Source organism: Gymnoscopelus microlampas (genome assembly GCF_963454915.1).
Source record: "Gymnoscopelus microlampas genome assembly, chromosome: 12".
In the NCBI taxonomy this organism is placed as follows: Eukaryota; Metazoa; Chordata; class Actinopteri; order Myctophiformes; family Myctophidae; genus Gymnoscopelus; species Gymnoscopelus microlampas.
Window position 1 is genome coordinate 48,750,047 of NC_139949.1, and position 27,193 is coordinate 48,777,239.

Genomic DNA, 27,193 nt, shown 5'->3' on the forward strand with positions numbered 1-27,193 from the left:
CTAATAGGCTCTATGCACAAGCAGCTATATTGGAAAGAAATTGGGCCTCTTCCCTTACTTCCTTCACAGGTCTTGCCAATTATACCATAATAATTCAAGGCTCTGTTCCATTTAGTGTAGAACAGTAGATCTCAAACATTTTAATTTCTAGGACAACCCCATAACTCTTGAGATTGTACAAATGGAACCAAATGGACCCGTAAAGGGTCCATTTGGTTCCATTTGTACTCTCTCAAGAGTTACGCACCCATAAGGGGCCATTTTGAACCCTCTCAAGGAACCATATGAGGGTCCCTGGACCACACTTTTAGATCCACTGGTATAGCAGAGTGTTTCCAGTGAGCCAACATGCACAATATCAGCACCCTGACTCTGTTTGACCAGAATGGAACAGAGCCGTCATTAGTATCGTGAAGGGAGTAAGAAGAGGCCCAATATTCTTCTTTCCAATATGACTGCTGTGTACAGAGCCTGTTAGTGAACGTTGAACAACCTGACAGTATTAGCATTCTGCATCGTCACCACCAGCTCACTCATCATTCATGTTTCAGGGCTCAAACTTGTACCACTTGTCTACCTTTTCTTCAAACTGCCTGTCCTGGACGCTTGCTGTGGGACAAAAACCTCTTTTCTCTACTTTTCCTATTTTTGAATTAGAATCCTGAAAAGTAACAGTTTTAGGCACTATAAAGACATGGTAAATTTGCAAAAGAGCACCCAGCAGCTGGGAATGAGAGAAAATGTGCGATTGCATCACTGCTGAAGACAGAGACCAAATGTACTTTTAAGAAGCACAAAGAGAATAGATAAGAGAACCATCGTATAGTCACTATACGATGACTCTCTTATCATTGTCTTTGGCACTAATGTGCTATTATTTTAGCTGGAATAAAATGTTCTCTAATCTGTGCCAGTTCTATTAATAGTGAGTCCATTCCTGTTTGGTTTTGTTTTGTCATTCATTGTTTTTTCTTTAGAAATACATGTTTCACTCTGTATAGTTCGTTCACCAACCGTCATAAAAAGATATACCTTTTTATGGCTGTTCTTAAAGGAGAACTTCACCCTTTTTTTCAACCTATCTTCGTATAATAATAGGTTGGCACCATTTCTGTCTACTCCCTTTTTGTGTGTCTGTGGGCAAAACCTTGCCTGCTGCCAGATACATCATCATTTATTAATGCAAGAACAATAATGGCTGCTATTTCAGCATGCTAACTTTCCAGGAAGACGAAAGCTGTCATTTCTATTAGTTTCTATTAGTAGTTTCTATTAGCTCGGAATCCCCATCGATGATGTCACTGGTAGGAAGGTTTCTGAACTGTCCATCACTGGCGATTTCATGGGGGAGGGGCAGATTAGCCAGTCCATCTGGCCTATTGATTAATAGATTTTTACTTTTAGCCTTTTCTCCCCTCCTAATTGATTTATTGATTAATCTATGTATTTAATTGGCATTAATATAAATAGATGGTGTTTATCTAAAAGCCTTCCAGGTATGCTTTATAAGCTGTTAATAAGGTGACTCTCTATCATCTCCTGACACAGCTCTGACCAACGTCTGCAGGAGAACATATGTCAAAGTACAATAGGACTGTCAATCACCTCTGATGTGTGAAGGACATATGGTATACACATAAGCTGTGACATTGAAAATATTGTAGTTTTTTCCAGCCTACTTGTGACTGTCTGCTGTTTAATTGTTTAAATAAACCCTCTCAAAATCGCCTATTTCCCACCAGCGTCACTTTGTGCCGCACTGCAAGCTTGTCTTGTCATCAAATTTGTGGCTTTCAAATGCGACAAATACTAAAACATCTCCATGAATTCAAGGCTTCATGGGGTGTGTAATTGATAGAAAAAAAAGTCATTTTGGAGGTGAACTACCCCTTTAATGGTGTTAAACTCAACTGCATTTCTTTATAGTTAGTTACTTCCATGTCTGTGAGAAAGGCTGAATATCTTGTTCCATCACATCTGTATCACTATGATAATGTAATCTCTGATTCTTTTAAGTAGTCTGTTTTTGAAGAGATAGGCTAATGCTGTGTGTGCGTGTGTGTGTGTGTGTGTGTGTGTGTGTGTGTGTGTGTGTGTGTGCGTGTGCGTGTGCGTGTGTGCGTGTGCGCGTGCGTGCGCGTGTGCATGTGTAAGAGTGGGTGTAACAGGGGGGTGGTCTCCATTGACAGCCAGAAGGTATAGGCCAGTGTCCATCATGTTAATAATAATAATAAGACATGTACTCAGGTTGCTTAGGACCAGATTTTAGGAAAATGTGGACACGGCTGACAAAAGCGCCACATTTTTTTTATATGCTCTCCATCACCATAAGTTTCATTTTGGACGGGGAGCCACATCATCAAGATGGCAGAAGGCGGCCATCTTGGATTTCAAAGATGGCCACCATGGGAATATCAACAAGTGACTATTTCTGCCATGATTTGGACATTTGGTTCATTCTGGCAATATATCTGATACGAGCGGTGCGTCATAATCACCCGTTGCTGAGCTTCGTCAGACATTTTAAACCACATTGTGTTGTACCGCAAACTTAACTTAAACTGTCATTTACTTGACTAATTAGTAAATGATAAACACACAAAATGAGAAGCACATGGCGTGGCTTCGATGTGGATCTCTGCCGTCATGGTGATGATGTCATATTGATGACATCACTCTTGCCCAATCATGGAGGGCGCGGCATCCTGCACACATCGGTGTTGCTAGGCATGCATGGCAACCGATTATGTTGTGAGTGAGGTCAGACCAAAGCTCTGCTCAGATATATGAGGTGTGAAGTTACTTTAGACTTCCACTTCTAGACCAGAGGACGATGTGTCCTCACGTGTTGTGAGAGAAAGGTATACAGAACTTTGGTAGACAAAGAATACAGGGATATAGAGAGGGCACATTTTCCAGCCTGAACAGAACCTACAACTCTGTTCCCATCACAGTCCATGTACAGCAGCAGCGCTGACCATGAACCGCCACTCCTGGGAGGAGTGGCGGTTCCGAGCCACGACGACCTCAACCGCCAAACGCAGAGGCATGGACATATCTGCTCAGAGGCCCGTCAGCAAATAGTCAACTCTGTAACCAGCCGGAAACGAGGAGACACAGACCCACCAAAATCTCAAAGTCATCAACGGTTTACCGAGGTTTTAACTCAACCAGGAGATGTAAAGAAAAATCCGACGATTTACAACAGAAAGAAAACTCACATCTGTAAACAGTGTCACAAAAGTTTCAGCTGGTCAGGTAGTCTGAAGACACACCAGCGTGTCCACACTGGAGAGAAACCTTACCACTGTAAACAGTGTGACAAGAGTTTCAGTGAATTAGGTCATCTGAAGACACACCAGCGTGTCCACACGGGAGAAAAGCCTTTCTGCTGTAAACAGTGTGACAAGAGTTTCAGTGTCTTAGAGAGTCTTAAGAAACACCAGCGTGTTCACACTGGAGAAAAACCTTTCCACTGTAAACTATGTGACAAGAGTTTCAGTGAGTCAGGTAGTCTGAGGAAACACCAGCGTATCCACACTGGAGAAAAACCTTTCCACTGTAAACTATGTGACAAGAGTTTCAGTGTCTTAGATAATCTGTGGAAACACCAGCGTATCCACACGGGAGAAAAACCTTTCCTCTGTAAACAGTGTGACAAGAGTTTCAGTGAGTTAGGTAGTCTGAGGAAACACCAGCGTATTCACACTGGAGAAAAACCTTTCCACTGTAAACAGTGTGACAAGAGTTTCAGTCAGTTAGGCAGCCTGAAGACACACCAGCGTATCCACACTGGAGAGAAACCTTACCACTGTAAACAGTGTGACAAGAATTTCAGTGTCTTAGATCATCTTAAGAGACACCTGCGTGTGCACACTGAAGAAAAACCTTTCCACTGTAAACAGTGTGGCAAAAGTTTCAGTAGGTCAGATAGTCTTAAGACACACCGGCATTTGTGAAACATGTATGATGATGATCCATAATGATCTCACAGAGCATTCCCATCCACGCTGGAGGCTAATATAACCAAATCAGGCTGTTACTGCATGCTTACAGAGAGAGAGGAGCAACGATCCGGTGGGAGGTTACCATAATGCTTCATTTATGCATGTACCGCATGCTGCAGACCGCATGCTGCAGAAATACAAGGTTATCCAGTTTTAAAGGTGTCCTACCACTAACAAAGATGAAAATTATGTAAATATGCATTGCTAGAATGAACATATTTATTTGATCTTGGTACCAACAAAAATCAAGTGGTATTCTCTTTTTTTTTTAATATATATTTTTTTATCCCACGATTTTGTAACCCTTTTTTCACCCGGTGCCAATTATCATTAAGTGATCCTGGGCACTACACTCCCCCTGCCAGCCTAGGGAGCCCAGAGCCGAGCTCATGCCTCCTTCAATGCTTGAGAGCCAACTGACCTTCTTGTCACCTGACAGGGGAGAGTTTCCCTGGTAGGACGTAGCGCGTGGAAGGAACACGTTATTCCAACCAGTTCCTTTCCCCTCCCTCCATCAAGCGCCCTGGCTATCATGGGGGAGGCGTTATAGTGACCAGGATTACTGCATGTTTTTGTGAGGGTACCTACCCTAGGAGACACGGGGAGAACATGCAAACTCCACAAAGTGGTATTCTCAATAGCTTAAATGCATTCCTTGACACCAAGATTAACCTTCTAAATGGCTTGGAAGCCGAGATATTGGCACTCATAGATATTACATGGTGGCCATCTTTGAAATCCAAGATGGCCACATTCCGCCATCTTGATGATGTGGCTCCCCGTCCAAAATGAAACTTATGGTGATGGAGAGCATGTAGAAAAACATTGGCGCTTTTGTCAGCACACATTTTTTTGCTAACAGCCCTGACTAATGTACGGTATATAAATGCATAGTGGAAGACGATGTGCATGGAAACAGAAGCAGTGAATAAATACTGTATTCATCCCCAAGCTGCTCTGATTTAAACACAGGGTGAAGGAAGAAGCATCTAAAGATGTTAAGATTCATGTATTCTCTGTCTGCAGTACAATGGTGTCTCTTACTGGCACACAGAGGTGGGTGGTAATTAGTTGCATTTACTCTTATCTCCATATTAACTTATGACTTTTTGTGTTGTTTGGTAAATTAACGCCCTACTTGATCATACTACAGCAGGGGTCTTCAACAGGGGGTCCGGGACCCCTAGGGGGTCCTCAGAGCTTCTATAGGGCGTCCACCAAATCTTTGTGTGATATGATTTCGTTTTTTTTACATTAACCACTTGAACCCTAGAATTCCTTTTCTGATGGGAACATTAGCCGAAAATAGCAGATCTACAAGCTCTCAACGCCTCGCGGTGCGAGGCGTTGAGAGCTTGTAGATCGGCTATTTTCGGCAAAGAGGGGAAAAAAGAGCAGACCAAGAACAGAGTGAAAGTTTACTAAGTATTGACGGTTTAAGTGGTTAAATGTCTGAAAATACACATTAACATGAATCCAACATCTATGAAAAGCTTTAATCTGCAACACAATTTTATGTAATATATAGTGGGGGTGCTTCATATCTCTCTCAGCTAGGGGGTCCTTGGCCTGAAAACGTTGAAGACCCCTGTACTACAGTTTTGAGCTTGTCGATCTGCTAATTTGGGAACTTCATATTATGTCCAACACTGTTACTTTTCAGGATTTAAATTCAAAAATAGCAAAAATAGTAGATCTACAAGCTCAGAAGCGACGCGTTTCCAGCTTGCGGACTTTGTCACTTTTGCGTGACGCTGTGGTATGATCAAATAAGGCCCTAATTTACGAAAAAAGAACACAAAAAGGTAAAATATGGAGAAGAGAGGTTTCTGCCCGACAACAACAACATAAAATCTAAATTCCCAAAACCGTTAAAGAAAACGTTAAGTCGACTGGACCCCCAAATGAGTCCCATTAACGTGATCATTTCTATGGAAATGGGAAATGGGGGTGGAGGGGGGGGCTTTTATTTTTAATTTTACACCTGAGAACCTTTCAATTTCCCATAACACTGCACCGGTTAACCCATTAAGACCGGGAACGCATCTGTGTCACTTTTTTCATTTGCGCTAAAAAGTATTATTTTACACTTTGGCTATTCAAAAATAGCAGATATACAAGCTCGTATACAGATATACGAGCTTGTAGATCTGCTATTTTAGAAAAATCGTGAAAATGTGTGCAAATCTTTGAATATATTGTTTTAAAGCGAACATTTTTAACTCCAATCTTTGCTTCTGGGGGTCCCTGGAACAAAACTATTTTGAGATGGGGGTCCGCGGCCAAATACATATAATTTTGAGGGTCCTTGACATGAAAAAGTTTGAGCACCACTGATATAGAAACATATTTTTTTCAGAATACTGTTGGGATTTAGAAGACATTTGTAGAATCGGCTTCAGGTCTTAATGGGTTAAATGCATTCGGAGAGTTTTTATTGTGAACGATTCGCCTGAGAGGTGATGTTAGCTGGCGTTCCGTTCCCTAAAGTGCAGTCATTTTATACTAGAGGCTCTGCGTCTTTGATCCTTTTGGATTGTAAGATGAGACGATGATGATGGAAGACTCCACTGCACATGATCTAATGAGAGAAAAGCCCATTTATCCATTTAATGTTTGATAGTGATCCTGAAGCTAACAGAAGGTCTTATAGGAAGCCTTCACACGCTGACTGCGTTTTACATGGACAGTATTTATTCTCTCGGAATGAAATTAAATCGTTCCAGAGATTCCAGCTAAAGCGTTTGTTTATATGGGCTTTTTGCTAAATAAAAGTAAATCCTCATTTACATGCCTCAAAAGCATTTAATTAAGACCGGGAACGCATCTGTGTCATTTTAAGATTTATTTGGCTATTCAAAAATAGCAGATATACAAACTCATGGCGCTACTGGCTTGTAGATCTGCTATTTTTGAAAAATTGTGAAAATGTGTGAAAATCTTATATATATATATTTTTTTTAAAGTGAGCATTTGTAAGTCAAATCTTTGCTTCTGGGGGTCCCTGGAACAAAATAATTAAAAAATCTTTGAATATATATATTTTTAAAGCGAACATTTTTTAACTCAAATCTTAGCTTCTGGGGGGTACCTGGACAAAATGTTTTGAGATGGGGGTCCGCGGCCAAATTCATATCGTTTTGGGGGTCCTTGACATGAAAAAGTTTGAGCACCACTGATATAGAAACATACGTTTTTCAGAACACTGTTGGGATTTAGAAGACATTTGTAGAATCGGCTTCAGGTCTTAAAGAGGTTGCCTGTGGTGTGTGTGTTGTTTCTGGCCCCAACCCCCCTCCCCCCCTGTTGACTACGGTCATGAAATACCTTCATGACCGTAAGCAATGAAATCCTTCGTTTTGCTACTATTGGGTCAATCTGTTAATTCTTTATTAAGTAGCCATGTAATAAGTGGGATAATCAATGGGTAGCGGGTCATTATAGAGAAATAAAGGCCTTCAGGGTGATTAGACCTGTCTTACCACCTGGCTAATCACCCTGTCGGGGGTTTATTTCTCAATAATGATCCGCTCCCCATTGATTATCCCTTTGCATATTTCCCTGTTGACCTGAATATCAAAAGGTTTGTACCACCTCACCCCTCTCAACCAGAATGAATATTTTTCTTCCAATGTACGTGTTTACCTGAGGCATTTGTATTCTGATTGCGCTGGCATTCTGGAGAGGCTATAATAATACTGAATCTATAGCAACTTATAAACTGTCTGGGGTGAAACACAAATGCCAGAGTAGACGTTAAAATGACCCCAAACATGTTTGAAAGTGAAGCATCCCTTTTTAAGGGCAAGACCACTTTGGTAGAGGTTTGGATTGTGTAAGTCAATGAGAAGCATATTCTAATCAATGGAGAAAAAAGAATTATTTTACACTTTGGCTATTCAAAAATAGCAGATATACAAGCTCATATATGAGCTTGTAGATCTGCCGTTACCAAACCTCTACCAAAGTGGTCTTGCCCTCATAGTCGCGGGAAGACGTTTTAGGTTCAGGGTGCTGTATGCGCACGCATGCACGCGCACGCAGCACATGCGTGCGCACGAAGATTTGCACGTTTTTTCCGGATTTGTTACTTTTTTGGGGTTTTTTTGTTACTAAAATTCGGTTCATTCGGTTCCAGAACACATATTGCACTAAATCCCCTCCAAATAACAACCAACAACAACAGGCACATTATGCAAAAATGATTTTAATAATTGTATTTATTCTTTTTTTTTTCATACATTATTTTCAGGGGGTGCTGCAGCCCCCCACCAGCACCCCTGCTTCCCTCGGCTATGCTTGCCCTTTAATACTAGGGCGGGCCTCCCCCCGTTCACAGCTGTTGTTGGATGGATTAGGTCCATTACTCCCCCCGGGGCAGGGGGCTGTGTAACCTGTGTGACATTACAGAAGCACTGTCTCTCCAGGGAGGCTATGGCATTCCCATGAGCAGCACATCTATTCAGACCAGCCAGACAGGCAGGCGGTCATCAATCCAATGTGTCTTTAACAGTGTTGCCTGTAAATCAATAGAAAGTCACTGCTGCTGCTCCCTGACTGACACTCTAGTGTCTCACTGTTCAACCGGGAGAAGAGGCTCTTTATATACAAGAGTGCATGTAGTAGTATATCATTGTTTTATGCCGTCTGTTGTGCATAACGTTGCTGTCGTGGCAGGAAACCTCTTATCTCCATATTTAAAATGCCATACTATATTGATCACACAAAATTATCTTAAAGGGTAAGACCACTTTAGTAGAGGTTTGGGTTGTGTAGTTACCTTGCCATGATGTAACTCCAAAGGTGGGCAAGAAATCAAAAATAATTGCTCCATTGATTAGAAATTGATAATTCAAAATATGCTCCTCATTGACTTACATTGTATGGTAAAACAGCTCTCAAAGTCACTCTTTTAGCACATAAATGAACCCAAACATAGCTGATTCAGACAATATAGAGCATCACCAAACCCAGTACTGTTTGTTTTTTTAATAAAAATGTCAACTTCCTGTTGATTTTACTATTTGAAGATCTGGATCCGGATCCGCTAATCCAGTCCGGGTTTTCTACTTATTAAAAATGGCAAAATCAACAGGAAGTTGACATTTTTATTAAAAAAAAAAAACAGTACTGGGTTTGGTGATGTTCTATATTGTCTGAATCAACTTTGTTTGCGTTCGTTTTTGTGCTAAAAGAGTGACTTTGAGAGCAGTTTCACCGTACAATGTAAGTCAATGAGGAGCATATTTTGAATTATCAATTTCTAATCAATGGAGCAATTATTTTTTATTTCTTGCCCACCTTTGGAGTTACATCATGGCAAGGTAACTGCACAACCCAAACCTCTACCAAAGTGGTCTTGCCCTTTAAATAGCAGATCTGCAAGCTCGAGGCGCGTCGCAAGCTTGTAGATCTGCTATTTTAGCTATTTGTGAATTTGAATCTTGAAAAGTAACAGATTTGGACGTATGAGGTTTCTACCCGACAGAGACAATATACAGTATATCATGTTTTATGCCACCTTTTGTGCAAAATATGTTATGTAGCCTACATATACACCTTTTGTCCCTGATATAACAGTCGTTAAGGAGTTGCTCTATAAAGGATAAAACAGAAGTTCTCATAATTGGCTCTAGTGAGCAGAGAGAATCAGTAATAAGTAGACTTGGTAACCTGGCTGTAGAAAGTAACACTACAGTAAAGAACCTGGGGGTTATTATCGATTCTGAATTGAATTTTAATACACACATTAATCACGTTACCAAGATTGCTTTCTTTCATCTTAGAAATATTGCGCGAATTAGAGACTATCTGTCGTTAGACGATGCAAAAACGCTGATCCACGCTTTTGTTTTCTCTCGGCTTGATTACTGCAACGCACTCTACTCTGGCCTGCCTAAGAAAACAACTGACAGATTACAACTTGTTCAAAATGCGTCAGCCAGAGTTTTAACTAAAACTAGGATGAGAGAACATATCACTCCAGTTCTAGCTTCACTACACTGGCTCCCGGTTGCTTTTAGGATTGATTTTAAAATTATTTTAATAGTTTATAAAGCTCTAAATGGTCTGGCACCTTCCTACCTCTATGAGAGAGAGATATGTTCCAAACCCTCAGGTCTTCAAGTGCTGACCTGCTCGAGGTGCCTACAATGACATATAAAAAATACGGTGAAGCAGCATTCTGCTTCTACAGACCGACATTGTGGAATAAACTCCCTTTACACCTAAGACAGGCAGCCTCTGTCGATAGCTTTAAAGCACAGCTCAAGACCTATTTCTTCACTCTTGCTTTTAGCTGTTTTTTTGGTTGATTTTTAAGTCTCTGTGTTGTTACCCATGTCCTCACTGTGTTGTCTAGTATATCTCCTTGTCTCTGTAATACCTCCCACCTGCCTACTGTATTGCACTGTGTACGTAACACACTGAGCTCTCTCACAGTCCATCGGATGACGAATTATGTTAAATGAAAAAGCAACATAACAAACGTCACATAACTTCATTATTCACCGTTTATGTCCACACACACACACACACACACACACACACACACACACACACACACAGAGCGTGGGTCTTCAGATATAGGGCCTATATTTATCTGCACTACACCCACACTACTGTGACATTGTACCTACAGCACGCTTCGGCTTATAATTACCAGGCCTGTAGCACCACGTCCCCTGTGGCATCACTGGAACCGCTTTGCTTTTATATTACATACACCGGCTCTTAATGGGTTAAAGCCTCCCCCACCTCTAATTTCATCATTCGCAGTCATTGAAGTCAGGTCCGGGGACCCCCAGGGGTCCTTGGGCGGGGGGTACCAGGGGGTCTCCAGCTAAATGTGTTAATATAACCACTTTAACCATATTTTATACGTTGGCTCTTAAAAAATAACAGATCTACAAGCTCATAGCGATCCGCACTATAAGCTTGGCCTAGTTAGTAGATCTGCTATTTTTGGAAAATATTGAAAATGTGTGCAAATCTTTGAATATACACGTATACATTTTTAACTCAAATCTTTGCTTCTGGCAGTCCCTGGCACAACATATATTTTGAGATGGGGGTCCGCGGCGATCATTTTGGGGGTCCTTGACAAGAGAAAGTTTGAGAACTACTGGTCTAATGTATTAGCCTGACACTCAGCCTGAATTTTCATTTCGTTTCACTCCATTATTCAGTCTGAAAGCCCTCTCAATGCAGCCGGTTGCTGAGATGGGGGCGTGGCCAAAGTTTTTTTTTTCAAAGACTCTTTGGCGATTGGTTCGTACTGGATTATCCCGATCCCGATTCGTCGATCAGATTTTCAACCGAGGCTGAGACCTCCTATGAGAGCGTCACCAGACCAGAATCGCCTGAACATATTTTTTTAATGGCCGTGGCTAGCGATTCACGGGCTGGAGCCAGGCTACTAATGTATACCAAATTGGGGGTCTTTGAAATTAAAAAGTTTGTGAACCGCTCATCTATATACAGTACCCCATTGTCGGGACACGTACAGGCTGACATGTGGGAACAAACGTTGCTTTCTAGGTCACAGAGGAAAGCAGAAAAGATGAGGGAAAGAAAGAAAGAAAGGATGGGGGAAAGAAAGAAAGAAAGAACGGAGGAGAAAGGATGGAGGGAAAGAAAGAAAGAAAGAAGTGAGTGAGTTCTAGGCCCGTACCCAGGTGATCCGCTCCCTGTTTGCACAGTCCTCGGTGACTCCATTCAAATGAGTTGATGATGAAACCCATGGCAGTCACCAGTCTGCCAGCGTAACGCTCTCTCATTCAGGTCATTTAGAAGTCATTCCAAACTCTAACCAGGCTCACACTGTATCTCACTCTGTGCACATTCATAATGATTTGTTTACCAACTTTCTTTTTGGCTCAGGGCACTCCTGTAAATACCTTTTTAATCCACGGCACCCCTGAATTACACTGCACGTTTTTTAGAACCTTGCATTTATTTCATACGAGGAAAAACAGTCAATATCCGTTTCCATTAGGACAGATTGAAAATAAGTTTATAATTGACGTTAAATCACTTGAACCCCAGTATCCCTATTCTAGCAGAACATTCGGCAGAAAGAATTCCGATCCACAAGCTCCCAACGCGTTGTGAGCTTGTGGATCTGCTATTTTTGCCGAAGAGATTTTGTGTAGATTGAAGAAGAACCCAGTGTACAGTACAGTGCAATTCTGTCCATTTGAAACTATAGGATATACCAACAACGAACCTATAGCATCTGTTTAACTTTCTTTTTGTTCTTTTCTATTGTGGTTGAGAAAAAATTAATCCAAGAAACAAGTATCCAAGATGTCTGCATTGTTTGCTCAATCACCAATCTGGGGACCCATCACTAGCATTGGAATGGAAAGAAAAGGTGGCAAAGAAAGTCAGCAAGGTTCCCCACCCCATAACCCCAAGGTCATCATATCCTTGTCACCTGACCCTGCCTGTCCAATGACATGCCAGCCTCACATACAAAGTGTTAATGAAGCCCTGACGTGAATGTTAATTTTGTCTCTGTTAATTGAACACTCTCAGATTTCAATTAACACTCCTACTATGTCCCTGTATGGAAGGTCTGTCCCTGTTGACATCACTGTGACTCATGTTATATTCCCTTCTGCACTTTTCTCTCTTTCCATCGTAGACGCTCCCTTATCTCTTCCACCTTGTTTTTCATCCGTCTTTTTTTCTCTCTCCACCTTCCTCCCTTGATTTTCTCTCCCTTATCTCTCTATCTCTCTCTCCGTCCCGTCCCCCTCCCTCTCCCTCTCTCTCTCTCTCTCTCTCTCTCTCTCTCTCTCTCTCTCTCTCTCTCTCTCTCTCTCTCTCTCTCTCTCTCTCTCTCTCTCTCTCTCTCTCTCTCTCTCTCTCTCTCTCTCTCTCCCTCTTTCTGTGTATTCTGTTAACTAGACCATACCCGGTCGACGCATCCGTGGGGGGATATGCGCACTTGATCTGGCAACCCGGGAGGCGACATTGTTTGACACATAAACGCTAATAAGAAGCTGAGATTTGATGAAATTGAAAAACGGGCTTCACAGTTAAGTTCAGATGGTAATGGTCAATGGCTGTGTGCAAAATCAGAGCAATTGGTCCAGCCACTGAGGAGAACCGGGTAGCTTCACCTACTCACCGAGGTTACTAGAATTATAGTAGGATTGATCACAATCAGAGTTTAATTATCATTCCATATGTCACTGTGTAGAAAAGGTGTTTGTCTGTCTCTCTTGACATTCTCCACTTAAACCCCTACTGTACAGTATATGCTTAGTTGACCCGGTTCCCAAGGGCTCTGTACTAGACTAGACTAGCAGATCTACAAGCTCAAAACGCGTCGCTTCGCACCACAATTCGAGCTTGTAGATCTGCTATTTTTGGTGCTTTTGTGTGACGCTGTAGTATGATCAAGTAGGGCTTTAATTTACCAAAAAACACCACAAGTTAAAATGTGATGATGAGAGGTTTCTGCCTCTTTCTTACGTAATGATAGACATTTTACTAAGAATAGAGGCTTTAAGTGGTTAATATTATCCTCAGAATAGAGACGTTTAGGGTTCAAGGGGTTAACTCTGTCGCTCATTCTCTCCTGCTGTTTTCTCTCTTTTCCATTGTTGACGCCCCTCTGTCTTCTCCCCCTGTTTTTATCCCTCTTTATTTCACCCCCACCCCCCCTTCATTTTCTCTCCCTTATCTCTGTCTCTCTCTCTCTCTCTCTCTCTGTCTCTCTCTCTCTCTCTCTCTCTCTCTCTCTCTCTCTCTCTCTCTCTCTCTCTGTCTCTCTCTCTCTCTCTCTCTCTCTCTCTCTCTCTCTCTCTCTCTCTCTCTCTCTCTCTCGCTCTCTCTCTCTCTCTCTCTCTCTCTGCTTCTTGCTGCCTCAGTGTAATGTGATCCAGCAGCACCGTGGCTGCCCCCCCCCCTACGCCCCCACGCTCCCCCCTCCCCTCTCTGCTTTTGGCAGAGCAGCAATCTGCTCTCTATCCCTTCCTTCCCCCGGTCGGTCGTCGGTCGGTCGGTCTGTCGGTTGGTCGGTTGCTAGGCAGCCCTGCATCCGAGACGATGACCCCCCCCCCCCCCCCTTCCCCCATCCCCCTCCCCTCTCCCATCTCAGTCTGCCTCTGAAAAGGGAAAGGAGAGGAGAGTGGCCATCGGCTAAAAGCTTGGCTAACCCCCCCCCCCCTCTCCCCACGCCCCCACCCACTTTATAAACCAGTGGTTCCCAAACTGGGGGTCTGGACCCCCAGGGGGGTCCCCAAATTATTATTAGCTTAGCTTAATGTGCAACATTTCTTTCTCACTCAACAGTAAACAAACATACAGTACAAATGTATACAGGATATCTGCACATTTATAAAGTTACTATTGAATGACTTATAAGACCTTTTTTATTTATAGATGAAATTGCAAACATCTTTAGGTGTCTCGGACTGCCTTTACTTTCTGGATACTCTTATAGTATACTGTAGGTTCACTTGTTGTTTAGCATTTTGTGTGTTTGTGTGTGTGTGTGTGTGTGTGTGTGTGTGTGTGTGTGTGTGTGTGTGTGTGTGTGTGTGTGTGTGTGTGTGTGTGTGTGTGTGTGTGTGTGTGTGTGTGTGTGTGTGTGTTTAGTTTCTACTCCCTCCTGTTGTGACTGACTGACTGTGTGACTGAGTTCTTGTTGTCCTAGTAGTCTATATAGTCTTCTTTGTGTTGTCCTACGTTTTTCTCCTGTCTCTTTCTATTCCCTTCCTTCAGACTGCGCCCCGGGCCAGCTTAATAACAGGATGGAGGGGGGGGCACTACAAATCCTGAACCTATGAACCTAAGTGGTTATTGTATTGGTTAGCAGTATTACATGACAATAATAAACGGTTGCATTTAAACGTTGTGTTTTCAGACTATCACACCTGCAGTGCAGTGGAGTGCATGCATTCATTATCTGTCTCAGATGGAAGGTGTGATAGTAGTGGGTTTATTTAGGAGCTGCTGAGTGGATTAGTTTTTTTTGCACAGAAGGAACAGCTAACGCTAGTATAACCCTCACGGATCCCCCTCCCCAATAATCATGCTGTCCACCTTCTGTGTTCCGTGTTGCAGACCTATGGGGGTTTACATGTAGGTGTGCCCAATGCACTCCATGCATAATAATAGGATCAGAATCTGAACCACATTTACTGTCACATCATGGCTTTTTGCTGGGAGCTCCATTATTTGTGTTTTCAGGAAAGGGGAGGATGGGTTGGTAGGGGCAAGGAGAAAGCATAGGAAAGAAACAGGTGAAAAGAAACATCGAAGATATTATACATACATTAGAGCATAAAAACTAGCAGGTATGTAGCCTACATTATGCATGTAGCATTAAAAACTAGCAGGCATATGCATTATACATATAGCATAAAATATAAGATATGTAAATTATACATATCGCATAAAAACTAGCAGGTACATGTATGTACATGAGGTTAGACATGAGGTTAGACATAAGAGTAGCAGGAAAAGCATCCCTCATTTGAGATTTTAACCACTTTAACCATTATTTTATGCTTTGGGCTATTCAAAAATAGCAGATATACAAGCTCATAGCTATGAGCTTGTAGAACTGCTATTTTTGAAAAATCGTGAAAATAATGTGCAAATATTTGAATATATATGTATTTCTCCAAAGGGAACATTTTTTACTCAAATCTTTTCTTCTGGGGGGGTCCCTGGAACAAAATATTTTATATCAGAGGTTCGAAAACGTTTGCATGTCAAGGACCCCTAAAATATTTGGCCGCGGACCCCCCATCTCAAAACATTTTGTCATAGGGACCCCCAGAAGCAAAGATTTGAGTTAAAGATTTTCAATTTAAAAATATATATATTCAAAGATTTGCAAAACATTTTTAAGATTTTTCAAAAATAGCAGATCTACAAGCTCATAGCGCGGCACAGAGTATATCTGCTATTTTTTAATAACCAAAGAAAATGGGCTTAAACAGATGCAAAGAAGGAAAACAAGAAAACCAGGACGAAAACAGATCAGATATTCAAATCTGTTCCTGATATGAGTAGAGCGAAAATATATGCATTCATACATATTCCAGATATGCTCATGAGGATGAGAATAATACATGCTGTATGTCACGCTTACATAATAACATGATCTCCTCTAAAGAAGGAGTGGGATATGGCACCTCAGCAGCACTGCAATACCGTCGCTGTCCACTGGAAACCTTGTATGTCTATAATAGTTTCTCCCATAAGTTCAGTTTTGATTGATTGATTGAATACTTTATTAACAGTTTGCAACAAAAAAAACACAGAAAGTACAGTTTAATACAAATACAATGCTAAAAGTATTGAACCCAAGACAGCACTATATGGCTTGTTCCACTGTGTATTCAATTAATTTAAACACTTAGTGACAGACAAATATACAGTACAGTAAACAGTTTTCTGCTGATAGGCTTGAATTTTTTACAGAGGCCAGTTCCGAATTGCAGCCACCTCTGTAAGTGCTCTTTTAGAGCGGTTTTGAAGGAGAGTAAGGATTCACATGTTTTTTATATTCACATTCCACATTTTATAGTGGCATAGCAGTAGAACAAATTTAATCCCTTGTTAGAGACAAATCTGTGTTGAATGTGATTTGTGGAGCTCCCTCTGGTGTTGTGATTGTGGACGTCATTGACGTTTTTGAAGTAGTTTGACAGGTACATGGGTGTCTTTGTGGTGTAGTGTATCTGGTAGACCAGGCCCATTGCAAGTTGCTGTACTCTGTCCTCTACCCTGAGCCATCCCACCATAGCAACGTGAGCAGGGGTTAGATGAGTTGTAGATGTGAGTCCAAGCAGTAACCTGACCAGTTTGTTTTGGGATGTCTGGAGCCTTGTTTTTAAGGCCTTTGTGGTGAGTGACATTGGATGAGTGCTCCTGTTAAGAGTCTTCAATGTATTCTTACTGACCAGAGAGGACATCCTGTACAAAAATATTGTTATTTGTTGGCTGACTTTCATGAGTTGCCATTTTTTTCACTGGAAAGATTAGCCCCAGGCAGGTAATTTCCTCTTTTCTTGTGATCACATCGTCATCCACTTTTACTGTGAAGCCGTCGGCCTGGCAGAGATTTATTTTTGACCCAAAGAGAATGGATTCAGTTTTGCCCATGGTGTAATGATAGTTTGTTATCAGCGAGACAGATTTTAACAGCTGTGTTCTAGACAAAGTGGAACGAGGGAAACTGCCTCTCTCACGCTACGTGGCATGATGGGTTTACCCAAACCTATCAAACACGGTGCAAGTGCAAGGTTGACATGTGTGTTTGATACAATATTCCTCGTCTCTACGTGACCCCATTTTAAACCATATCGTTGTTGTCGGGCAGAAACCTCTTATCTCCATATTCAAACTTTTTTTCCTTCGTAAATTAACGCCCTACTTGATCATACTACAGCGTCACACAAAAGCATCAAAAGTAGCAGATCTACAAGCTGGAAACGCGGCATGAAGCGACGCGTTTCGAGCTTGTAGATCTGCTACTTTTGCTACTTTTGAATTTGATTCCTGAAAAGTAACAGTTTTGGGCATGTGAGGTTTCCACACGACAGAGACGATATCTCAAACTGCTACTTTTCAAAAACTGGTTAAAAAGAACACTGTGTTCCAATGGGATCAAATGTTAGTCACAAGCTCTTGTTTTTATAAAAGATTTATAAAACCCTCACGCTCTCTTAACCACTTTCACTTTAACCCATTAAGACCCAAGGTCGATTCTATACAAAATGCCTTCTATGTACAAGGTTGTATATCTGCTACTTTTGAAAAGCCATTGCTAAAATTGAAAATGACACTTGCTTGCTTTCCGGGTTTAATTGCGTTAAAAGAAATAGCACAAAATCTACAAGCTAAAAACGTGTTGCATCACAACGTTAGATCGTCTATTTTGCTACTCTTTTTTGTGACACTGTAGTATGATAAAGTAAGGCATTAATTTACAAAACAAACATGAATATTTGAAATATGGAGATACGAGTTTTCGTACCCGACAGCAACCACTGTTTTTCTCTGTCTTATCCTAAGCTGGTCTAATGTTGAGCTGCCAGCCGCCACAGTGGGCATGATGTTGGCAGGATGCCCGGGCATGCACGGGGCATCGGTGAGGGGATAGATGGATGGATGGGGGTGGGTGGGTTTAGCCAGGCAGCAGGAACCAACCAGTGGGCATGATGCTGGCAGGATGCCCAGGCATGCACTGGGCATCGCTAAAGGAATGGATGGATTTAAAGTGATTTCAGTCATTTGGATTCCATAGATACCAGCATGTCTTCTATATGGAAGCATATGGTTCTCAACCTGTGGGTCAGGACCCCCCAGGGGGGTCCCCAGATGACTTTGTGGGGGTCCCCAGATGACAGTAAAGTGACAAATTAAGGACTTTTATGACCTTTTTAATACCTGAAAAAGAAAATACATGAAATGAAATAATAGAAAGAAGCAAAAATGTTGAAAATAGCCGTGGTGTTGTGAACTTGTAGATCGTCTATTTTCACAATATTTATCTGTGGAGCAGAGTCAAAATGTAATGCCTCAACTCTTACATTCCAAGTGCTTATCAGGGTGCCCCCCCCCCCTCCCCCCAATATATTCATATTTGAACTGGGGACCCCCAAAAATAATAATATTTGAACTGGGGACCCCCCAAAAATAATCCTATTTTTTATTTATTTGAAAATGTATTGGAGGATAAATCCCTTGAGATGCATCATCTCGTCTTCCAGGGGGTCCTCAGGCACAAAGTATAAAATAATGGTTAAAGCTAAAATCTAAAGTGATACAGATACGTTCCTGGTGTGGGTTAATGTTCATAAACCATAAACGTCCCCTGAGCAGCAATGATGTGATTAGCGTAGCAGCAGCGTAGCCACACTGTAGCGAGCTGCTGCGTTAAGCCACTGTGTGTGAAGGAACAATAGTGACATGTCCTTCAGCTGAAGCTCTCTGTCCTCTGCAGGATGATCAGTAACACTGATGGTCTAATGGAAATGAAGGAGGTTCAGAACATGAGCTCACAGCTGCTATCCAGTCTATCGACCCTTCCTTCCATGTCAGCCAGATTGTTATCCTCATTTTTTGGGGGGATCAAATGTTTTGGAATCTGATTGTTGACACTCAGCTGTGCCTTCGATCATCCTCTCTACCATTAGGTTACCTCTAATAGACCCCTTAACAGACGACATCACACTGATAAGAACCAGTATGCGCGTAATGAAACCCATTCTGTCAGGTCTCGCTAGCCTATAGGACGCGCCTCACTAGCCAACACACAAGAGGGGGTTGGGGTGTGCTGAATCTAGCACACCCCAAAACAACAGGTTGAGGATTGATTGCGTGAAACAATCACCTGTGCGTCCAGTCTCAATGTTAGTAAACAAATAATTGGTCTATAGGCCTACTGCCTACTTATAGACAACATAGGCAACCTGCATTAAGTGTTGATGATGGTCTGAGGACCCAAACATCCACTCTCTGTGTCACTTTATTTTACCATATCACTTTTTGCACTTTTGTAAGTAGGACTATTTTTGCATCAATAGAGCCTCAATGTTCATCTTTCAGTGTGCGAGCCTTTTTTGGTCATTTTATTTTGAAGTTTCAGTCTGAAACGGCCTTGCAACCAATCAGAAGGTTCCATCCCTTCAGGCTATGGCACAGTAAAGCCTCACTCTGTGCAGTCAGTGTTATTGTTTGTAGCCTGCAGGTGCAGACTGGCCAAGGGAGACAGAGACGGTCTCCTTGCAGAATGTTTGTTACCAAGTTGCTTATGTCTAACCTTATGCTGATTAAGTCTACAATGAGTAATACACCGTCTGAACGTCATCTTGAATGAGATTCAAAACGGAGTAGTTCTGTAATTAAAATCAGCTGTGTTTGGAGGAAAGTGCAGCTATGGGAATCACACAGGTGAATGTCATTAAGATTCATTTATATTCATGAAAGTGTATCTACAGTATATCATCACGCAGCACTTTTCTGTTCACAGGAAGTAACTAAGATTGGCTTTTTAGGAACTTTTTATATAAAAATACACAAAAACATGATCTTTGGCATCTTTTGTATGTATGCCCATTATGATGACCACGGATATGCTCTACAATTGTGCAAACCATATTTTTTATTTCACTAGACTAGACCTTTAATGCTGGCCTCTACAGTTCTCAACAGGCCTGAGAATTAAGGTTCGGCCCTAACTGGGCCCTACTGGGCCCCGAACAATTACCATACTCTTAGGCCAGAAAATGTGTCGCTATGTGCTTAATGTCCTCAGAAAGTCACGCATCCAACAAACTTTGAACTGAGCAGATTGGACCTTCAGTTCCAGAGATAATGGCCAAAACATCTTGAAATCGTCCACTTTCGCAGATTTTCGACCGCCGATTTTCTATTGAGTTTTGTCCATTGTCTCCCGTTTTTCTTTAACAACACGGCTCTCGCACCTGTGTCTTCAGCCCTAGCAGGCCTTGAGTTTAGAGCGTACACTTCCCCACCTCTTTTAGTTGATCACGGATGACTCATGGTTTGAGTTTAAATAGGTTCTTCTCTCATGCAACGTAAAGACGTGTATATGTATATCTGAACCCCCCCTTCTCCTCTCTCTCTCTGTGTCCCTGTAGAAGTACCGGTACCAGGATGAGGAGACCCCCCCCTTGGAGCACAGCCCAGCACACCTGGCTCCAGGGAAGAGCGCCGAGATGCTCCACATGAGCGACAAGAACCTGGCCGCCATGGAGGCCCTGCACGGATACACACCTCACACACACATCTCACCCGTCAAGGTACACACACTGTACTACACACACACACACACACACACACACACAGACACAGACACACACACACACACACACACACACACACACACACACACACACACACACACACACACACACACACACACACACACACACACACACACACACACACACACACACATTTAATCATTTATTTATGTCCACATAAGAGATACAATAGAAGGATACAAATATTACAAGGTGCTGTAAAATGTACAGTCAGCAAATCATGGACAAATACTCACACACAACCTTCAGGGGTCAAATAACAGCGTCTTCGCCATATTTGGCGGCTACCGATAGTACAGTAGAAGAGATTGCACAGAATTTTGTAAGCCGTTTAGCTGCTTTTTTTTGGCATCCCAAGTTGTTGGAAGACTCTGTCCTATAGGCTGCCAAAGAGAAACAGTAGATTGCACCTAATCTCTCAAGAACAGATTCAGAGCTAAAACGCTGGGGGCGCTGTTTTTCCTATTTATTTGACGATGGGTTCCCAGATTGGATTGCACCTAATAGCCTAGCTCTGTGATGGTATGGAGGAGCGGCTGGTATTTAATGACTTTGGTCATAACATTTCCTCTAAGCTAGAGTCAGAGGTGCAGTCAGGCCACTTCAAGAATGGAGACTGATCTGAAGCCTTCATTGACAACAACAACATCTGGTGTATTAGCAGAGAGATGTGCAAAGATTTCAGGATGTTTAGTACAGAGTTGAAACATAGAAGGTTTGACACAGGAATGTTTGTACATTCTCACTGACGGTGTAAAATGTTTATATATGTCCTTAGTTATGAGATCAACTATTCTGTCGTGGTGTGCTATGTAAAGACACACGCAAACACGCACGCACGCACACACGCACGCACGCACGCGCACACACACTCACACACACACACACACACACACACACACACACACACACACACACACACACACACACACACACACACACACACACACACACACACACACACACACACACACACACAGGCAGTGGTAGCCTAAGGGTTCATAGAAAAACATTTTTGCAACATAGCAGAGCACATAATCTATGACTTATGATCCTGTATAATATTTCATAAGGATATTACAGTTTATTTTATACTACAGTAAATGTGTGTCAATAGGTTACGGGCGGCGTGGTGTCATTTCTCATTTGGATAATTAGAAGACATAAACTACTGTGATAATAAGCTTGTTTGTGATGAATAATAATATCCGTGCTACAGTGGTTCTCAACATGTAGTCCGGGGCCATGCAGGGAGTCCTTGAAGAGGTTCTAGAGGGTCCCTAGTGAAATGATTGATAGTTACAGGCATATTGTATGTAACTTTGCCCTGTGTTTACATGACAAAACAAAATACAGTATACATCTTTTTTACCAATCATGTCCCTCTATACCTGTGGTTCTCAACCAGTGGTCCTTGAGGGGGTTCCAGGTGGTCCCCAGCTAAATGATGGAGAATTGTAACCTAATGGTTACCACTTATTTAGGTAGATCTTTAACTCTCCATGCATTTTACATTTCATTTTACGAGTTAAATTAGTGTTTCACTTCTTTATTAATTAATTTACTACTCTCAAAAATAGTGGAAATAGCCAAGCTTGTAAATCAGCTTTTTTTTTGTACTTCTTTAGCGTTTACACACTTGTACCACAAAGGAATTAGGCCATTCATTTGAAATAAGGAAATAAGGAGACACAAACAAGGTTTTCTGCCTGACGACAGCGATGATATCAAATTCAGGTGGTGCTTGAAATGACAGGAAAGGTTAAGAATCGGTGTGCCTTATTATGACTATAGGGTTGTGTTGTCAAGCAGTTTGTTTGAGTCGTTGTTGTTGTTTTTTTGGCTCATGCAGTCAGTCAGTCAGTCAGTCAGTCAGTCAGTCAGTCAGTCAGTCAGTCAGTCAGTCAGTCAGTCTCAGCATGCCTTCCAGTCAGACCCACAGGATCAGAAAAGGAAGACAATTAGGAGAGAAATGCATATTAATGGAGTTCAACAGTGGTCTAATCACACTCATCCATGCATGGCAACACAAGCCTGACGGGCTCAGGAGAGACACTCTGCTTTTTCCTTTTCTTTTTCTTTTTACCAGCGGTGCATTACCTCTTTTAAATTAACAGTCCTTTATCCGTGCTAATTCTACAGAAATGCATATATGAATATTAATGCACCTATTAATTAGGATATGCTGCCTTTAGCCGCTTTACTTCTAAGATCACCTTTACACCCAACTCTAAGCAGACAGTAGACCTTGGTGATTTGCATTTCATTTGGAGACGGAGCTTAAAGTGTGTGAACCTGTGATGAATTGACTACTGATTGCATCGACCACATCAAGTGTAGGCTATAAAAGACACATTTGGACACATCGGTAGCAAAGTGTAAATGCAATAGTGTTTATCGTCCACATGCAATGACTGTTAACCACTTTAGCCCTGTTGTATATTATTTGTTTGAAAATAGCTGATCTACAAGCTCACAACGTGTCGCATCGCGACGCGTTGTGAGCTTGTAGATTGGCTATTTTCAAACATTTTAGTACTTTTACTTTTGGTACTTATACAATTTGGTACATGACAACAATATGGGGCAATATGGGACAATAATATGGGGCAGGTGGCAGGTTGAGTGGCCGGTAGAGCGGCCACTCAACCGGATGGAAGCCGTGAGGTTTCCAGTTCGATCCCGGGCTCCCCCAGAGTTAGTGTCCTTGAGCAAGACGCTGAACCCCTAATTGCTCCCAATGTACAGGTGTGCCTTGCATGGTTTCCTCCGCCATCGGTGTGCGCATGTGTGTGTGTGAATGGGTGAATGTAATGCACAATCTATGTAAAGCGCTTTGGATAAAAGCGCCATATAAATGCACCATTTACCATTTACAATACTTTTGTACTTGTACTCAAGTAACATTTTGTTCACGGGCCTTTTACTTGTAGAGTAATTCTACATTGCAGTATTGATACTTTTACGTAGAAAGTAGAACACGTGAGTACTTTTTCCGCCACTGCTTTTTACCGACGGGGCAAAAGGGCAGGGGCTGGAGCCCCCTTTGATGTCTATCTGTGCACGTGCCTGCAGAGAAGTGACACTATACTGTGAAGTTGATGTCATAGGAAGAAGGACACAGGACAGAGGACAGCGGACAGAGGACAGTAGAACAGGACATGTCACAGGATACACCTGACATTAGTAGGAACATGAGGACACCACGGTCCCTTAATGAATGACATACTGTAGCTACAAAATGCAGAACAGGTGCGTTAAGTGATAATAATCCCCACTTTACCTTCTGCTAAGGGGATACTACTAGCCTCTCTTCATCTCCATGCACAATGCTAACCGCTGTAGAAGTGGCCTCTCGTGAATTTATCCTGCAAATTGCTTTTCTTGAACATTAACGCAGCGGGACTAGATTGGCGTGTTGTACTGTAACACAATAAACAGCTAAATGAGATGCCAGATCATTCCCCATAACCTCTTGAGGAGAGAAAGTATTAACCAATTAAGACCTGATGCCATTCTACTAAATGTAATGTCTTCTAAATCCCAACAGTATTCTGAAAAACGTATGTTTCTATATCAGTGGTGCTCAAACTTTTTCATGTCAAGGACCCCCAAAATGATATGTATTTGGCCGCAGACCCCCATCTCAAAATGTGTTGTTCCAGGGACCCCCAGAAGCAAAGATTTGAGTTAAAAAATATTGCTTTGAAAGAATATACTGTATACACAAAGATTTGCACACATTTTCACGATTTTTCAAAAATAGCAGATCTACAAGCTCGTAGCGCGGCACTCGGTGCCGCGCTATGAGCTTGTATATCTGCTATTTTTGAATAGCCAAAGTGTAAAATAATGCTTTTTAGCTCAAATCAAAAAGTGACACGATGCGTCCCAGGTCTTAATAGGTTAAGGTTGTGTTTCGAGCAATTCATTGTTTGCAGCAGCATTGCGATTCTGTGGATCTCTGAGCGGTGCAAGCCTTGGTTTTCTACTGTATATGTGCCAAAAGGCCAGAAGAGTTCTTATTTCAAGGACAAGGACACGGACACCAGCGCCAAATAGTACTCAACTATGGCATTGATTGGTTTGCCAGGCCACTCGAGGCTTAATCAAATACTTAGCCTTGCCCTCAATCTGCTGTTCCTTGAAATGAATACATAAATGTGTAAGATAATTTGCATGGTGAACTGCTCCACTAACTAGTTAGTTCTTATTGCCCTGTGCCCTACACAGAGATACGCCTATACTGGTCAATAGGTTTCACACAGGCCTTCTACACCCCCGGCATCAAGAATTATAAATACAGAGAGCTGTGACCTGACCTCAGCATCATGCACAGATAATAACTGTAATAGAATTGCTGTGGTGTTAGACAGAGTCAACAAGAGGCAAGGAAAGTGTTCAGTCGAGGCCGACGGCAGTGGATGTGTTGGATGCAGCTTAAAGTGAACTTTACTCAGGTATCTAGTTCATCGCTGTACGACCTTCCTAGACCGTGTTATAAAAAAACTGACGAAAATGGCCAAAACTCAAACGGCCGTTTTCAAGTTGTTTTGGCCATTATCTCTGGAACAGAAGGTCCAATCTGCTCAGTTCAAAGCTTGTTGGGTGCGAGACTTTGACCACATTAAGCACATAATGACAAATTTTTCGGGTTTGTCAGGGTTTCGTGCCTAAAATTATGGTAATTGTTCGGGCCGCCCCAGTTAGGGCCCAGTTAGGGCCCAGTTAGGGCCGGGCCTTCATTTTCAGGCCTGTTGAGAACTCTAGTAAGGGCATGCCTGACCAAACATTTCTAGTTTGGTCAGAGGTGGTGTTTCTCCTCATTCTCTGGATGGTGGATGTGGTCCCCCTTTATTTGGGTGGTGTGGATGGAAGGGGGGCTCATGAGCAGACTGGACTATTGATCCTAAACTCTAACGTGTGCATCACGCCCTCTAGGGTTTTCACCAGTGTGTTATGGTGCTCAACATCGGGTCCTGAGGACCTCCAAGGGTCCAAATAGATGCCTGTGGGTCGTTTAATTCTGAGAGTGTACAAATGGAACCTGTATGGGTCCATTTGGTTCCATTTGTACACTCTCTAAATTAACAAAATTAACAAACAAAACAAATTTGAAATAAAAAAGTTAAAAACACAAAAAAAACATCAATCAAAATCAATTATAAAAAAAAAAAATCTAATATTTTAAGAAGTCGTGAAAATAGCAGATCTACAAGCTCAGAGCGTGTATACGTCGCATTGCGACGCGTTGTGAGCTTATACAGTAGATCTGCTATTTTCACTAGATTGGGTCCTGGGGAGACATCACATTTGGGTCTCGAACTAAAACGTTTGGGAACCAAATGGTTTAGTTAAGTGATTCTCCACCTTTTTAACCTTATGGTCCAGGGTTCCATTTGTTCACTATCAGAGTTTCAAGACCCATAAAGGGATCCGTTCGGAGACCCTTGGTGGTCCCCGGACCTAACGTTGACAACCAGCGCTCTAGGGTTACCAAGTAGTGTGAGGTCATCGTCCATTTTGTCTCCCAAAAGACGTTGCTGGTGTCAAATGATAGTGACTGGTGTCTGTGAATGTGTATCCACTCTGTCATATCTCGCTCTCATGAATAATGACATCATCATGACATGATGTCATGAAATCGATCCAGTGTGGCCCCACTGGCCCCAGAGCCACACGTTGTCCCCCGGGGGGGGGGCTGTGGCTGTGCTGCTGGGCCACTTAACCCATTAAGACCGGGAACGCATCTGTGTAACCGTTTTAACCATTATTTTATACATAGGCTATTGAAAAATTGCAGATATACAAGCTCATAGCGCGGCGCCGAGTGCCGCGCTATGAGCTTGTAGATCTGCTTTTTTTTTTTTTCGTGAAAATGCAATCGTGAAATATGCAAATCTTTGAATATATGTTTTTTTTAAAGTGAACATTTTTAATTCAAATATTTGCTTCTGGGGGGGTCCCTGGAACAACATATTTTGAGATGGGGGTCCGCGGCCAAATACATATCATTTTGGGGGTCCTTGACATGAAACAGTTTGAGAAACACTGATATTATAAAAACTGTTAGGATTTAGAAGACAGTTGTAGAATCCCCCAGGAGCAAAGATTTGAGTTACAAAAATATATATATATTCAAAGATTTGCACAAATTGTCACGATTTTATCTAAAATAGCAGATCTACAAGTTCATAGCGTGACACTCTGTGCCGTGCTTAATTCAACTGGTTGATTGTGAACTGTGAACTGGCAGGGGTGTCCAATAAGAACTCGACCATTGAAGTCTGCTGGTTGTACGACCCAGGAATAATGGTTTTCTGCTGGTACGCGATACCAGCAGAATATCCCGTACGGGTCTGACTG

General features: G+C 42.1%; 1 protein-coding gene across 1 annotated transcript in view; it reads left to right on the top strand.

The window, feature by feature from the left end:
• dlg4a (discs, large homolog 4a) overlaps positions 1–27,193 on the top strand; it is a gene marked incomplete at its 5' end in the record, with an annotated part of 225,793 nt that overhangs the window by 103,097 nt on the left and 95,503 nt on the right. Inside the window, one exon of the mRNA XM_084074799.1 lies at positions 20,642–20,803. Within this exon, the coding sequence (XP_083930925.1) occupies positions 20,642–20,803 (162 nt within the window). The remainder of the gene's footprint in view (positions 1–20,641; positions 20,804–27,193) is intronic.